The sequence below is a fragment of the Xiphias gladius genome, chromosome 22, assembly GCF_016859285.1.
Source record: "Xiphias gladius isolate SHS-SW01 ecotype Sanya breed wild chromosome 22, ASM1685928v1, whole genome shotgun sequence".
Classification (NCBI taxonomy): Eukaryota; Metazoa; Chordata; class Actinopteri; order Istiophoriformes; family Xiphiidae; genus Xiphias; species Xiphias gladius.
The window spans coordinates 5,673,704-5,689,936 of NC_053421.1; the positions used below are offsets into that span (position 1 = coordinate 5,673,704).

General features: G+C 41.3%; 2 protein-coding genes across 11 annotated transcripts in view; both read right to left on the reverse strand.

Moving 5' to 3' along the window:
* Positions 1-5,805, reverse strand: part of LOC120784419 (vacuolar protein sorting-associated protein 13B-like) — a 339,421-nt gene extending 333,616 nt beyond the window's left edge. For all 8 annotated transcript variants that reach the window (XM_040118221.1, XM_040118219.1, XM_040118222.1 and 5 more), the window contains exons 1-3: positions 5,599-5,805; positions 4,488-4,646; positions 3,143-3,286 (exon numbers count right to left, since the gene is read on the reverse strand). In XM_040118221.1, the coding sequence (XP_039974155.1) occupies positions 3,143-3,286; positions 4,488-4,634 (291 nt within the window). In that variant the 5' untranslated portion in view covers positions 4,635-4,646; positions 5,599-5,805. The remainder of the gene's footprint in view (positions 1-3,142; positions 3,287-4,487; positions 4,647-5,598) is intronic.
* A 4,007-nt stretch (positions 5,806-9,812) lies between these two features.
* Positions 9,813-14,253, reverse strand: osr2 (odd-skipped related transciption factor 2). Of its 3 annotated transcripts, none has more exons than XM_040118230.1 (4): positions 14,015-14,253; positions 11,126-11,815; positions 10,667-10,766; positions 9,813-10,273 (listed from the first exon to the last, which is right to left on the reverse strand). In XM_040118230.1, exons 2-4 carry the CDS (start codon positions 11,776-11,778, stop codon positions 10,199-10,201), a joined length of 828 nt encoding a protein of 275 aa, XP_039974164.1. In that variant the 5' UTR covers positions 11,779-11,815; positions 14,015-14,253; the 3' UTR covers positions 9,813-10,198. The 3 variants fall into 3 exon arrangements, with proteins under 3 accessions (XP_039974164.1, XP_039974162.1, XP_039974163.1); XM_040118228.1 differs by having other exon boundaries at positions 9,813-10,355; XM_040118229.1 differs by having other exon boundaries at positions 9,813-10,355; positions 11,126-14,253.
* Positions 14,254-16,233: the final 1,980 nt, after the last annotated feature.

The following is a 16,233-nucleotide window of genomic DNA, read 5'->3' on the forward strand; positions in this document are numbered from 1 at the left end:
AAAGATGAAATAAACATAATACAAGTTACTGAATTACACAAATCTAAAGTATATAAGAAAACTGGCTACATTTTCTTGTCTTAAGAACACAGTAGTCAACCTTCTGCCTCCCACTCACATAGGAGAGAAGTGTAGCAGCTCATTTAAATTCCACACGCTAGAAGGACTTCTGTTCTAAGTCTGGCTTTGCTCCAAATTATGTCTCATGGGTGTACATACCACTGACTTATTTGTCCAAATGTCATTTGCAATTCACAAAAAATCTTTTCTTGACTAGAAACCTTTTAGAAAACATCTGTAACAAACAGCTGTTTTGAGACTACATGCATTACACCAGCACCAGTACTGGTTCACGGGCTTAAGCTGTATGTGAAGCATAAAAAACAAGTTTAAATTTCCATTGAACTAGAAACCTGATCTTATGAGCAGTAGCCACCTGCATAGTATGATATTTACCATTAGTTCTGGGCAGCTCAAGTGTTACAAATCTTTTTGCCGCAGTCTATGTAATTAGCTGTAATTGACTTCCCTTGAAATGTGTTTCTTCTGGGACATCTGGCCTTGAAACCTCAACCTTCCCATAAAGGGCCAGTGCTGAGTTACACTTTCAATTTTGCAGACTGCATGGGTGGCAAAGGTAGGACCAGGCTCTTATGCAAAACTATATCTAATAAAATGCCTTTCATATACCACACTTCAAAGATAAAAATATTTATGACTAAACTAAATACAATAATATAACTAATTTTCTTGGGATAACTGTTCCTCGATTTATGCCCATGTTGATGCTTGACAGGCCTTAAAGTGACATTTCTTATTGATAATCTACAAGGACAAAATCTCACTCTTGTTGCCTAAAGTTAACTTATGGAGTTTTCTTCTAAACAAAGTTCCTATTATTCTGTGTTTCTCACAAAAGCACATTCCGTGTGTTCTTGCTCATGAAAGACACGAAATGGACACCCAATCATTAAAAAAAAAAAAAAAAAAAAAAAAAAGAAAACATGATTAGGTCAAAACCTAGTATATGGCTCGACTGCACCTTTTCTGTTTGCTTCTCTCTTACTCTCTGTGCGCACATATACAGTAATTTGATACAGCTCAATGCCCCATAAAACTTTTCTCATTTACATGTTTTTCTGTTTCTGTTGTCAGACAATGGAACAAGTATGAAATAGTGACTGAAACGCGGCCCATTAAGACAACATGTTAACCAGCAGTCACTTCCAAGCAATTTCCAAGCTCCTGCTCTATACTGCTAAAATCCTGATTTTATAACCGCGAAGTTGTCTGACCAAATCACCATACACATAAGTTAAAGACAACAGCTGAGCCCTGATTTTGGCTATATTTACTTGTAAAATTATCACTCAGGGAGAAAGTTAGAAGCTCATTCACGTCTATATCAGCTGCTGTATGGTCGACTGAATGAGATGCATAGTCACAGGACAAATCTGATTATTCTATTCTACAGAAAGTAACTAAGGTTTGTCCAAAAAGTCACTAGTTTTGTCCCTAGGTGCTTTTGTGAAGAAAAGTCGCTAAATGGGTGTGAAAAGTCGGTAGATCTAGGGACAAAGGCGCTAAGTTGGCAACACTACCTGTAAACACCCCCTGATGAGGCAATAGAAACTGTCTGTGCCAATTCATTTTGAAAGAGGAACAGCCAATGGTGTAACTTTATCATTCAGTCCGTCAGTCAGTCACGGACATTCACATTTATAGGGTTGGCCCCGCTGTTGCGGTCCAGCCAAAAATGGCTCAATAGCATTCCTACAGAAAGATTTCTGGTCTGTCATCAATGAAGCTGTCCCTCTTTTTTAAGGGACAAATATGCTAAGTGAGAGTACTGTGCTACCATATTTACCTGAAACCATTTTAGCAAAGTAGAACCAACCATTTTTAAATGATGAAAATATGGGGAAAACAATAGCTGATATATGTTTTAGGCTGGACTCCATCTGTTTAACAAGTAGAGGCAGATGCTTCTCTTGATAAACTGAAATACTTAATTCTGGTAGTATAGATGACAACACACTTTCATCCTCAAATTCTAAAATGTGCTCCTCATTCCAGCCAGTCATTGCATCACTTGCCGGTGTGCTTTCTTTCCCCCAGAACCTTTTGAAAATGTAGACTGCAATCCAAATCACTGTTTTAAGTGATGAGGCAGTAATTCATTTGCTTCTGGTTTGCTTGCTCTCCTCTTTTTTCAAAGCATTTCATATCACAGTAATTAAGCATGGATAAGAAAAACAAAAGCAACTGCTACTTAACTATGTCAAATTAACAAGTATTAAGCCCTGTCTATGAAGTGCCGTACCATACTATAGCCAAATGGGAATTATATGATTGAGCTCTGTCATTAGTAAGTGTGGCATCAGTAATAGTCCATAACAAATTCTCCCAATTTATAGAACCAAGACTCATATTCTTAATTTCATGCTTGTGTGGAGGATAATTTGCTGTCGCAATGCCAGCTTATTACAGATGGAAAGCTTTGAATCAGAGTTTGCAGGCCAGAAACAATGTGTCACATTGAGTCAAATGAGTGCACCTTGCCTAATCAACAAACGAACTTGAAGAAAAGTATGGCATGAGCAGTTGGTCATAAAACTCCTAAAAGCTAGAGGGACTGATGGGGCTGATCTGAGAAACAGCTGTGTTCCAAAAACAGTAGTGTATATGTTCGATTTTGTTTTTCCACAAACAATGTATGGTATTTTGACATGAAAAATATTAAATCATATGCAATTACAAGACCACATAAATGGAACTGTATTTAAAATGTGGAAAATTTAGGATCCAGTATAAACTGAAAATGATTTTGTAGGTTATTAGTTTCTGTTCATGTAATTTTACACCTAGTCAGAATTACACTATGCCTTTGTCACAGCAACTCTACTACAGGGTGAAGATTGCCAGGCTTGCCAGGGTCAAAAAGCTCAACATGTTTTAAAAAAAACTGCATTTGTTTAATGAAAACAAAGCCCATAACAAAACGTATTGAAACACTAAAAGAAAAAGGAATCAGAAGGTGTGTGTAAGAAGTTCGCATAAATAACAGGAAGATCTGGCCAGCCCTGTTTAGCCCTGGGGGGAACCAAGGATATAATGCTTCTCATACCAGTAAAGAACTAACCTGGGCTCCATCCCTTAGCTTGAGAATGCACTCCATGGTGTTGATGGTGATGACTACAGGCTCTGAGCCCAGCTTGGTCCAGGGTACATGGATACGAAGTTCATGGATATGACCACTCATGAATGTAAAGGGTAGCTTCAACTCCTATAAATATGCAAAGATACAGAAAGATGAAAACGACAGACAACTATTAAAATAAAATTCACCATAGTAAATCTGTAACATTGAAGTTGAGGCTTCAAGACATTTTGGACCCTTCATCCATCCATTTTTTAAAGAGCACTTTGAAGCTAATATTTGAAAACAAGAGGACGGTAAAAACAACAGCTACAGAATACATATAGGTCACACTTTTAACAAAATCAGTCCGATTTTCTCAGAGGCAGACAAATCACTGTTCTGCATCTTGAACTACTCTGTGTGAGAGCGAGTCTGATGAAACCAGACTGCCTACACACAGGCTTCACATGCCTCCTCTGTAAGTCTAAGCCAAAAAACTAATAACCAAACATATTTCTGAGGAAAAGCTGTCACGGATTTATTAGTATGCCTGCTCAATAACCCTCACAATGTTTCACCAAAGATTACTCTTCATATTAAGAAGATCTCTAATTGTACATTTTAAAAGAGATACTGAGCAAAAGAAATGCAATAAAACAAAGGCAAAGGGAGGACAATTGCCAAGGTTTTGACATAGCACATCAAAATCCTACCATAATTCCGACTGTCAGTTGGCTTAAAGCTGCTTCTAATAAGAACTTTAATCACAATCTCTGTTGGGTTAGGTAGTGTTTTGGTCTGTTCTTCAGAAGCAGTAAGAACTCACTCAAGAGAAAATTCTTTTAACTCATGGCAGATTGATCTAATCCAGACATTACAAGTGTAAAAAAGAACACTGTCAAAATAACACTGCAGAGGAAAATACCTGAGTAAATCTATCAAACTTCCTCCAAAATGACATTAAACATATTGTTTTTATGCCAGGCTGAACAGCATTGCTGCAGTTTTTTTCTGATTCTTGTCAAGGCAATAGACTTTAGCTATACTATATACACTGTAGCTAAGATTTAAACAGGACTGAATAGAAAAAAATTATGGTGGGGCACAAGCTTATCCTCTGCTCATTGATTCCTTTCCAAACCTTTTACTTAATTTTATGTTGTAAGCGAAACAATTTAAAATCTGATTGTATTGTAAAAACATTTAGTAATATTAGCACGGTCACTTTGTATTTTTTCGCACTTTCAATTAAATGTGAAAATATATTGTCTGTCATTCCTATAAGTATTGTCTTGGTCTTGTAAAAAAGTTAGAGAGAGCAGAGGTTACATTCAATATACATTACCTGTTCCAGCACATCCAGCTTCAGGTCCAACTTGCTAAGCACCACATCTCCTCCCCAGAGAGACAACTGCAGGTCAGATGGCTTCAGATTCTTAATATACTTGTTCACATAGCTCATGAGGAGCGGTGTGACATAGGACTCCAACATCTTGTCCCTGTCCTGAACACACACCAAAGATTGAATAAGACATTGTGATGTAATTCAACACTGTGTTTATTTGTACACTGCAGCACTAATGTATTAAAGTTGCTTTTGCCATTAAAAATCATTCTTATTAAAAAAAAAAAAAAAAAAAAAAAAAAATGGAATGGAACCATATTTAAAGCAATTATGTACACCTATGGTTTTCCTGTTATGACAAGTCAAAATATCTGTCTGAAAAAAGCTTAGCACTATAGGCTCATATTCCACTAATATGTGAATTTTGAGGTTACATTAACAGTTTCATATTAGCCTAAACTGAATGTTGCACACTGTTTTAACCAACACTAAGCAAGAGAAAACGGTCTTTGATCGGCAAATCGTAAAGGTAACATCTATAGCCTGTCACGGAAGGGGGATAAACATTAAATTTGCATTTAAAGACTAGCGATGTTTTAAGTTACATCCAGGGTGGGAAAGGTTTAGCTGCACTTGGTTGATATTTACACTGAACAGAGGCAGATCAAGACTTCTATTCGCGTGGGTTGCAGATCAACCTTTAACTACGTTTTTTATATAAATGTCAGTGGTTCTACTCCCAAGTAGTTTTGGTTTAATTCACAGTGGTGCTTTAATTAGCCTGCTTGCTAATGTGACTTCATTTTGTAAGCTTGCGACTACAGGGGAAACACCAACAGTAGTCAGCTACTCTATTTCCAAATGCATAACAGTGAAACTAAATGCAGCTTGGTGTTTTCAATGAAGCCGTGTCATACTACGTAGTAAGAAATTTTATTCACTGCGGAGTAGTTAACGCTAGAGAGGCTAGCTGTCATTCTAGCTACACTGTATACACTACAGCAGCACTGCAAAGAGGCTAAGCTAACTGAGAAGAAGTCGTCCTTAGTCCGTTCGTTTCAGGTGGCTAAAACGTGTGGCCACAAGTGAAAATTGAAAAACTTTTCCTTACTTGACTCCCGGTTGTATCCTGCTGCGATTTCTTGACTTCGAAATTTAATATAACCTATTCATCGCGTTAACGTTAGCCACATCTCTCAACGGCTTCGGCACAAACGTCATGAGTAAACACCAACGCGGCTTCCGTATGCCTGGTGTTGCCTTTTCTTCCTGTAGTAAATTTGCGCTTCAAAGTTCAGTTCACATATACGACCCAAAATTGTGGTGTGCGAGACACCAGAAATTTCCTGTGATGCATGATTTAGTGACGTGATATTCAGAGGGCCGATATTGGATTTGACCAAAAATAAATCCATGAGAGCGTCATGCGGATCCCGGATGCACATTATATCTTTCTAATTCGGTTAGGCTGCTGCAGCATCAGGTGCCGTAACTCCAGTCGAATGAAATGAAGTAGTAGCACATAGCTTGCGATTCAAAGTCTCGTTTATCAGTATTTCTAATCAAACGGTGCGTGTAGTCACAAAACGAAATGTTTGCGTAGGTGAGGATTAACGAGGAGCTCCGGAACGCATCATTCCACGTGATATTCGTGAGTTCGCTCGCACGCCCCCATCCCTTATATGGCCGTGGAAGCTCACCTTTGCTGAGAGAGTAGGGGATAAACTTCACACTGGGCAGCACCTGAATAGTGTCAGTCTGCAGGCTACTTTTTCTTGTTTTGTTTTTTTTTTTTTTTTTTTTTAAACAATAGACTGTGTCCTAGGAAATTAAATTGAAATGCAGTCTGTTAATAACATGGATAATGAATGCTGAAGTAAGAGGCAATGAAAATTAAATCATTTTCTTGGGCTTTCTTCTGTTGTTTTAGGATCATGGTTGATCTTGGAACAATAAATCACATGGCATATTAAACAAATATAATATCGGAATTTATGAATAACAGGTTTGGGCTCCATATTTAATTCGCAATCAAATCTGGACACACCAGTAATTTCTGAGGCCAAGGGCCTCGTTGGCTCTGTCAGATCGTTCTCTCTTAGCACTTTAGTTTCTGCAGTTGTAATGTTAAAAGTGTTGCCACTTTTTTTTTTTTTTTTTTTTTTAATTCCTAGACATTATTGGAATTACTAGCTATACAACAGCACAGAAAAGATCATAACCCGCAAGAAAAGAAAAAAAAACAAATTATTGCACATCTTAGGAAACTATAACGGATTTCTCAAATTATGGCAATAGGGGCTGTGGAGCTGAAATTAAAAAGGGGTGTCTGTCACAGGGCGTGGAAGGTCATATGGAGATCATATTAAATGCGAGCAGTCGAGCGCAGTGCAGGGCTGGCGACAGATCCCAGTGCTTGGGAGTAGCAGATTCTGGTGGAAGTGGAGTTTGTTTCGATGTATGTGTCCCCCGTTACTTTACCCTGAACCTAACCTTAACCCCACCGCTAACCATGCATGTTTTATGCTGCTTTAACCTGACCCCGGTCTTGCCCTAAGCCTTACCAGTTATCTCTGCCTACTCCCGGGGTTTGGAATGCAATGTTTACCGTCCGCGCAGCCTCTCCCTTGCCAGCTAGATAAAGCTTCCCGATGACACAATCCGCATGGGCCGTTGAAGTTCCCCATGTGACTGTCCACTCCGCGCCCACCGCGCTCACTATTGCTAGGGGGTTTTCTGAAGCCCGCTCAGCGCCAGATGTGCTCTGGTAACGAGCCTACTTGATATCATGTCGTCACACTCTCTCCTAAGATTCACACAGTCTAATGCTCCAGCTGGCAAGACTGAGTTAAATTCAGTTAATTGATCAGCCTGTAATCACAATATAGTTACGACATTAGGCCGGATTCCGGCGGTGTAGAAACTGACGCGGTACCTTTGAATGATTCACGCCTGCTTCTTTGAATTCAGTGATACCTAAAAAAAAAAAACGAGGGCGTTGTTTGTTCTATTGCTGTTCTATTTAGACAATGGGATCCTTGTGAACAGTTAAATTTTTTTTTTTTTTTTTTTTTTTTTTACACTCCGGGAGAATATTTCCAGTAGGGCTCTGCCAATAGATACATTTGACCTGAAGAATAAATTAATACATAAAATAAATAAACAAATAAATAGAAAAGTTGCTGAACAATTTTCGGCTTCCAATTGGTCAATGCCTCAACAAATTAAAATAAAAACAAATTGAGAACAGCTGAATGACTTGACTGTTTAATAATCTACCATAGTTTTGTTCCCGTGTGAGGAGACTCCAAAAAAAGTTGAAAATGTATTTTCTTTTTTAAATGATATATTTTTATTATGCATAGGTGTCATAAGTTACTGTTACATACCTGTCAGTTGCCTTCAGCATTATAGCTACTGTGGGGTCATAGTAAGGCTTCAGAAGCGTTTCGTTTATTTGAGTTGATTAGAATGTCTTTAATCGAATTAGTTCATCGCAAGCTAATACAGATTTGAAGACAAATTTTAGGAATCAATTTCTCAAACAATTAAATGAAAATAAAATGATATAACTTAAATGAAAAAAATATTAATAATAATATCCGCAATAATAATAATAATAATGATAATAATTATTATTAATTTTATTGTCGTTATTATTATTAATATTGTATTTTTTTTTTAGATTGCATTACATAGCCTAATTCATCTTTTTATATTTGCACCGTTTGTAGGTTTTCATTTTGTTTTGGTGATTAAGCATGATTTTTTTTTTTTTTTTTTGGGGGGGGGGGTAATTATGTAGCTCACTTGCTTTCTGTAAATATGAGCTTGCTCTGCTCTCACCGTGCACTTTGTTGCCTTCCCATTGAGAAAGTAATTAGGAAAAATTCTAGCCTGCAGTGCGTAATAAACTGGGCCTTAGTGGATGGCCTTTAAGCAGCAATGAGCGCCTTGTTGTTGTCGTAACCAATTCTTCCAGACCCTATTTTCGAGCCCATTCAAGATAAACGCAATTTTTTTTTTTTTCCAAGCAATTAATTGCCTGTCAGGTGGAAATCCGGCTTTTAAACGAGTCGTCGGTAGCCAGCGATGTCTGGTGAAATCATGAAACAACAGGCCTGAAGGCCAACACTGAAAGACGGATGAGGAGGGAGAGAGTCTTCGTCCCCACCGAATAATAATAATAAAGAAAAGATTATAGACCAGCTCGTTCCGTCACGGGCGGCAGCGCTGATGGTTAATATTCAAGCGCAATTGGGTCCGATTAGTGGCTGATCAAAGGTTAGGTGGATGGAATCCAAATCTCGGAGTTTATATATGGATTTGGAAAAGTCTGTCGAAACCTGGGCGTTCAGACATGACGCCCAAAGCGCTCACCCTTTTCACCGTTGAATTATACCGTGTCAATGAATATTTCTAACAACGATCAAACCATGGCTCAAATAAGCCCAAGTCTGAATTTGTAGAATCGAGTTGTACTCCGTCTCTCCAGCTGAGAGGCACTGATATTGCAAATTGTGACTATTCTCACTAATTATTTAGGCTGGTGGGGATCTAACAGAACAGGCTCTGGAACAACAAAACAGCTGAGTGTTTTTGGTCTCCGGCTTTAGCGATGAATGAATGAGCCTTGATGATCTCCGCTGACAGTGTCGGGCGCGTCTCGTCTCGCCGCCTGAACAGCTCTCTCCGGGCTGACGGCCGCCTCTGCCGCTTGGCGGGTCAGTTGTGATATCAGAGGCTGATGCAGATAAAGACATGTGATATGGCTACTAATGCGGCTAATGTAATACTAATCAGCCTCTGTAGGCTCTAGATAGCCTATTGAAAATAATAATGGAGCTCAATGATCCCGAAACCTACAAAAAACACTAATAGGAGGATGGCAGTCAAAGCTGCATGGACAATAATTACATGACCATCTTTTATATATATATATATATATATATGTATATATAAATGAATCAATGTCATTCCTAGAATCGAAATCGCTCAAAGTGACTCATGTCTCTCTGTTTATTAAATCCTTTTCTGGTCCGAAAGACTTAAACTGCTAAAGCCGTCCTTAAGGACTCTGATGTCATCCATGATCCCTCAGTCCCTGTCAACTGATAACTACTGGTCGACTATAAAAAGCCCAACATTTCAGCCACATTAAGCTTTCGCTGCCTACTGGCTGTAAACATACGGAGCATTAACTTGATGGTCATGGAAAATGGTTTAATCTTAATATTGCTTTTCGGGTACAACGTGGTGTCTCGTGTTTCAGGGCAGGGGACAGATGCAATAAAAACAGAACAAACGCAAATGTATCATGGAAATATTTATTTCTAAAATACATTTTAACATACTTTAAACTTATGACTGTTTTTGACAACTTTATAATTTCAAGGTCAGAAAAGAAAATAAAAAAACAACATTATGTACATGGTCTTGATATTTACAGGTGGTTTGAAAGCTGGACATGGCCATGGCTCCGCTGCTGTCCCACTTGAGGTGCAACCAAAGTCCGCTTTAAAAATGTGCTGCAGTAAACGTGTCCTGATTTGGAGATTGTCTTTGAACAAAAACAAAACACGAAAAAAAAAGAAAAAAGAAAAAAAAAAAAAAGTAGCCGAAGAGAAAACTCGCTGGCTTGTCTTCCTGCGTTTTGTCCATTGTTATTTTGTTAGTCTGTCCAGGCTAGTAGTCCTGATGTGGGCTGTGCGTCAAACTGTGCCGTCGCAAGTCACAGTTGCGCCGAAACACCTTTCCGCAGCGGCCACAGCTGTAGGGCTTGATGTCTGTATGGGTGAGAAGGTGAGTTTTCAGGTTACTTCTTTGATTAAAGGTTCTTCCGCATGTGGGGCATTTGTGGGGAGACTCCTGTTTAGATTTAAAGCAAGCAAAGAATTATTCCCTTTAATTGTGTAGAACTAAAAGAAATAAATCCACTATTGTGTCAGTTATACCTCACACCGATTTACACAATTGTTTCTTTTTTAATATAGCTCGTACGTGTATTTCTCACTCACAATTTTGTTTTAATTAGTTAATTGGCCAATCGCAATCTTTTTGTGACACGTATTAATATCCCCATGCATGGAGCAGACCCTGCATAATAAGTAAATAATGAGCATAAGGTATGATAGTTTCGTGAGGATAACATCAAGGTGCTGTTAAGATTTTCAGCTTACCTGCATATGTAAGGTTTTATGGACGGCTAGAGTTCGAGACTGACAGAATCCTTTTCCACATTCTTGACATTTGAATGGTTTTTCCTTGGAGTGGATGTATCTGTAAAACAGAAATGACAGTTAATCGAATGTCTCTGCCCATGCATGGACCTGATTGTAGCTATTACGAGCCCCGGAGTCCTAAGGCGAAAAATCCCTACCGCGCAAGCCGAGAGTGTCCAATTTTAGGCATAAAAGGGCTTTAGCGCCCTCGTGGAGAAAGCTCTGGGAACAGGACGGTCTCTATGTTTAAAATGAAGAATGTGTTTTTAATTGCCAGTCGTGACGATGTAATTTAGAGGAATACACGTATTTGTATTTAAATCGCCGCAGACACAACTCGGGAAATGCTGCAGGGAATTTTAGACCCCCACCCTAACCCAGAGCATAATGAATGCAATATTCGTTCATCTGTTTTACCTGTGGTCTCTGAGATGGTCTTGTCTTCTGAAGGCCTTGTGGCAAATATCACAGGTATACGGCCGCTCATCTGTGTGGGTCCTCTCGTGGATGAGGAGGTTGTAGGACTTGGTGAAATGCCTGCCGCAGAACTTGCAAATAAATTCCTTTTTAGTTTTGGACGGGAGCCTGCCCCGGGTGGGTTTTCTTTCCGGGGACAGCTTGCTCAGCTCGGAGATGGTTCCCCCTAGTCCCGATGCCAACTTCGCCAGATCCGCAGCTTTCGGCGGGTCCTCCTGAGTGGCAGCGAGGGCCAGGTTGGCGAAATCAAACCGCGGCCTGTCCTTGTGCAGCGAGGGGACGCCGTGCGCAACGGCGGCTTGTTTCGGATGGAAGAGCTGCGCCGCGGCTGTGAAGGGTATCGCTGGGAAGGGAATCCTGGGGTCGACCAGACCCTGGGCGGCTGCCATCTCTGTGATCGTCGACCTCAGTCCTTGAATGTGTGGGTAACCAAGAGTCCAGTGGTTCATGTGCATGGTTTGCACCGCGCTGAGGCCGTACAGCCCCTGCAGCTGGTCAGCGGGGAAAGTGTTGACGGCCTGCAGGAAGGAGTAGTTTGTGAGCTGGAGGGCCGGGTGCAGGGGGATCGGAGCGTGCAGGGCTTTGCTCCCCATCTCGACTCAGACCTCTGCAGAGGACAGCGTGATAACCCTGGGAGGGGGGGGGGGGAGAAAGTCGAGTTTCGTGTGTAAATGCCACATGGTAGCCGGTATTTATGTGGTTACAAAGGCAGGCAAAGTGTGACCCTCAGTTAGTGGTCATGATACGGTAAAACCACCTGTTCGCCTGTCCAACGATTTCACTTGAGAGAGATTTTTAGGCATATTTTCTATTCTAATTTAACATGACAGCAGTGCTCGTACTCCTCCAGCGATCAAACGGGAATGACCTGTACCCAGATTAGAGCGCAAATTCATTACTTGATTTTTAAAAAAATAAAAAAAGATAGTACAGAGCCATGGAGCTAATCAGGCCCATAAACTGAACAGCCTTTAAAGGCGCAGCTGTACTGTCCAATAATGACAGTGATGTCTAAAACCCTGCTTGTCTTCAGCAAAAGCACTGAGATCATGTAAACACATATTTTACGCATGAGCAAAAGCAAAGTTTGTTCCTTAAAAAGGGACAGGCGCTGCAAAGCAATTTTATAAAACACATCAGTCACGGTAACTAAATTAGCTGGGTGTAAGAAGACTCATATGGCATCGCTTAACACTGTAAATGACATATTCGGTGCTCCCTGACTGAAACAGTAAATCTCATATAAGGTCATTAGAGAAGACACGCTGTATTTGATGGCTGTAGTTGGTGTTTCACAATGCAAAACAAGTGCTCTGTATGTAGATTTGTAGGAGTCTGAAATGTTGCCAGCAGAGATCAAATACGTTATTAAGTGCATGGACATGAGTCAGAGCAAAACGCACAAATGCTGGCTATTAACCACAAGAAAGTTACTTTAATCTTCGCTGGAAATGCATGTGCTTTTTATTTGTATGGTTTCGGGCAGTAGCCAGCAAATTTTATAGGCACTAATATTTTGCTTTTGGGTCTGTTTTAATTTATGCCGCATGTTTTTTTGTATAGCACGGGTTTCCCCGGGGCCAGAGAACATGGTAGCGAAGAACCTAAAGACATATGAGGCTACTTTCACACGGAGCGATGTTTGCATTGAATAAAAAAAAAAACAGAGGCCACCTCTCTCCGCGACGCAGGGAAATGAAACAAGGTGAGCTGACAGCGCAAGAAAATAGAGGGACAGGTTCCACGTTCGTGGGGGATGACAAGTTCTGTTTTCCCACAGAAAAAAAAAAGAAGAAAAAAAAAAATCCACGGGACAAGTTCAAGACTCCGGATGGTGAAAGCGGGACTGGCAGCGGGCCAGCGGTGCAACAGTGAGCTGACCTTTAGATTTGGTCGAGGCTGACAAACAAGAAGAAAAAAAAAACAAAGGAAAACAAATCAAAAAACCCCAACCGAAGTTCGTCTATTTTTGGATCGCGAAATAGTGAGCTCGGAGTCGTTTCTAACGGATCAGGGCCAAGGCATGTTTTTAACGTAATGTTTCACAGAGCCCGGGGAACCGGAGCCCTCGCGTAGGTGAAGGCTTTAGTCCCACTTCGAGAGGGGCTCGCGGAGCCAGCGTCCAGCTCACATGCTAGCTGGAGGGGCTAGTGGCTCGTCTCAGTCCGGTCGCCGTGGGCTATTTGTTTCACAGATACTATCACTCTCTCTCTCTGCGCCGCTTTCCCTTTCACACACGCTACATGTGGGAGACGAGCGGATTTTTTTTTTCTTTTGCACGGGTGAGACAGAAGCCACCATGCAGGCACTTGTTCTTTGTCCATGTGTACCGACTTCGCTCAACCTGTTCGTCTCTCAATAACCTTTGGACCTCGTCTGCACTTCGACAGCAGCCCCTAGGTGCCCCGTCGCGCTCTTGAAATGCCCACTCTGGCAGAAGGTTCCCCACCTCTATAAGTCGCGACAAGTCTACAAACGCGAAGGCCACTGCTTGTTTCAGCATTGTTATGCGCTGCCGACGGAGACCAGTGATGTCAAAACGTGGGGGAACTATGGCTTCACGCTGGTGATCACCACGAAGCGATAAACCCCCTTAGAACAAACATTTGATCTAGTTTTTGTCCATGAAAACTTGCCCCCTTTTTTTTTTCCTTTTTTTTTTTTTTTTTACTGACAATTCGAACAACTTCTCTTTCTTTTAGGCCCTGTGGCGCAAACAGTAAAAGTTACGTTTCTGTCTTCACACAGAAAGTTATAACAAGTGAGTTGAGTGAGGTCGGTCCCCTTCCTGCAAAAGTCGGACATATACCCTGCCAAACACAATCTTACCCCCAATAAATAGCTGCCAAAGGTCCTGCGGTATGTCAGTAATCCACAGTAACTATAGAAGCGACGAGCTCCAATAAAGCGCCGCTAAAAGTTTTCCAAGTTCCAAGTCCATGAAACTTTCATGTAGCCATGCAGCCAACTCGGATGTCTCGGACCTTTGCAGAGATGTGACAAGCTGTGGAGAGAGACGAAGAAGTTTGGAGGAGAGACAGCGGCAGCGCGGGAGTCTCCTCCGGAGCGAGGGCTTGAAGTGTGCGTAATGCGCTCCGGTCCTTCACTTTTCAGGGCTCCGGGGCTCCGGAGTGCTCAGCCCGCCCTCCGACACGCCTCCACCCCCCGTCCTCTATCATTAACTGCAATGTTCCTCCTCTGTTTATTTGTGTTTGGATAGCAACTAGGGCTCCAGACCATAGTAGAGAAGCGTGTGCGGCTCAACCTGCCTCCACTGACACCTCTCGCATACCATATCGCCAAGTTTGATGCCTTCTTTTAGAGACACGGCTGGAAGCGCAGGAGGAAACCCCTTATCATTTCTTTCCTCCAGCTCCACGGTTTTGAAAACGCGCTTTGGGACACTTGAGCCGCTTGCAAGGTTTTTTCAAACCATTTCGCCCCATTTGCTAAAATGGAGGGCACATGCGAGAGCCACCAGATTTAATGGTAGCATTTCACCATGTGGTAAGAGTTGAAAAAAACCCCAAAAAACGGAGGTTTGTGATAGAAATAAAAACATCCTGATATCGGCAGCATGGTGAACAAATACAAAACAAACAGTTAACACCACTTGTGTTCCTCAGACACTGAGCTGCTCTTTTTACTCCTCTACACTTTGATATCTTTCTTTTAATTGTGTGAAAACACATAAATAAAATTGGCTGATCACATCATCATGAAAACATCACACGGGGTGCCTGGACAGTTTTACCTCCGTTATTTACAACTAAATGGTCTTATTACAACACTATATAACACAATATATTGTCCAAAAACGAACCAACGTTTTATTAGGTTTGATAAATTACGTGCAATAAAATTGCCTCATATGCTGAGCGACTAAATGTATGAATCGAGATCAGGCTTAATCAGGAAAACTCTTTAATGTTCATAAGCAGATTAAAATATCTTCCTCATATGCTCGCGTCCTTCGTACGATTTTTTTTTTTCAGTCTTTTTTAAATATCCCCTCACAGAGCAGTGGCGGGGTGTGTGAAATGAATCAGCCTTGCTCCTTAATTAGACCGTGGTTTGTTTCTGAGGTGTAAAGTAATTAGGACTTTCGACAGCCAGAATCAGAAGTAAAAGTGCCGGATGCACGGAGAGGCGGCTTCACGCACACGAGCAGGCTCTGCCCAGGCAGGTTGTCCGTGCCTGTTCGAGCATCTTTACTTTTTTCCAATTTTCCATCCAAACGTAGGCCACCGAAAAGCTCACTGGATATAAATTTAGAGAAAAATATTTCGCCATATTTCAGTCAATTGTGAAAAAGGTCTACTGATATTTTTCTCTTGAAATGTCAAAACGGTTCATGTTTGGTTATTTTATTCTGTTTTTGCCCCCTAACGACCTTATAATTTATTTGAACGACAAATCCACCGGCGGAAAACTTTCGTTTTGAACATAAATCTGCAATTTCTCAAGGCTGGGTGCAGCGGGACTGGCAGGACTCCTCAGCTGCCGCGGTTGGGTCCCGACTGCAGACGGCCGGTGTACGGAGCGCGGGTCTGCAGCGCCGCCTACTGGCCCCTCGACCAACTGACAAACTGCTTCCTCCCAACCCAAAGTGTTGGCGGCTCTGGCAGAGCACAGGCGGGTAAGAGCAGCTTGCTTTCTGTCGACAACGCTGAAGAGCGGCTCGAATAAAAAGGTTTGCATCGCTGTTGGGGGAAAGGATACTTTTAGAATAACGACCATTTAAAAAAAAAAAAAAAAAGAAAGTTGTTTAGCCCCGTTGGTCGCAAAACAATCACATTTGATATATATTTCATTAGTGCAAAGGCTCACCTCTGACCTATTCATGCAGGTCTCTAAACCGGAGTTAATAATCAAATGAGTGCAAAGGGCCGGACAGATCTCGATTCATTATGTGAGAGACAACGACCGGCGAGGGCTACTTGTCAAAGACGCGGGGTCTATCCAAGAGCTCGTGTAGCCTAATTTTCGTTTTCTTAGCGCTGCAGAACATTTTCTGCACACAACATGCTTGTGGTTTTCGTTCGGTT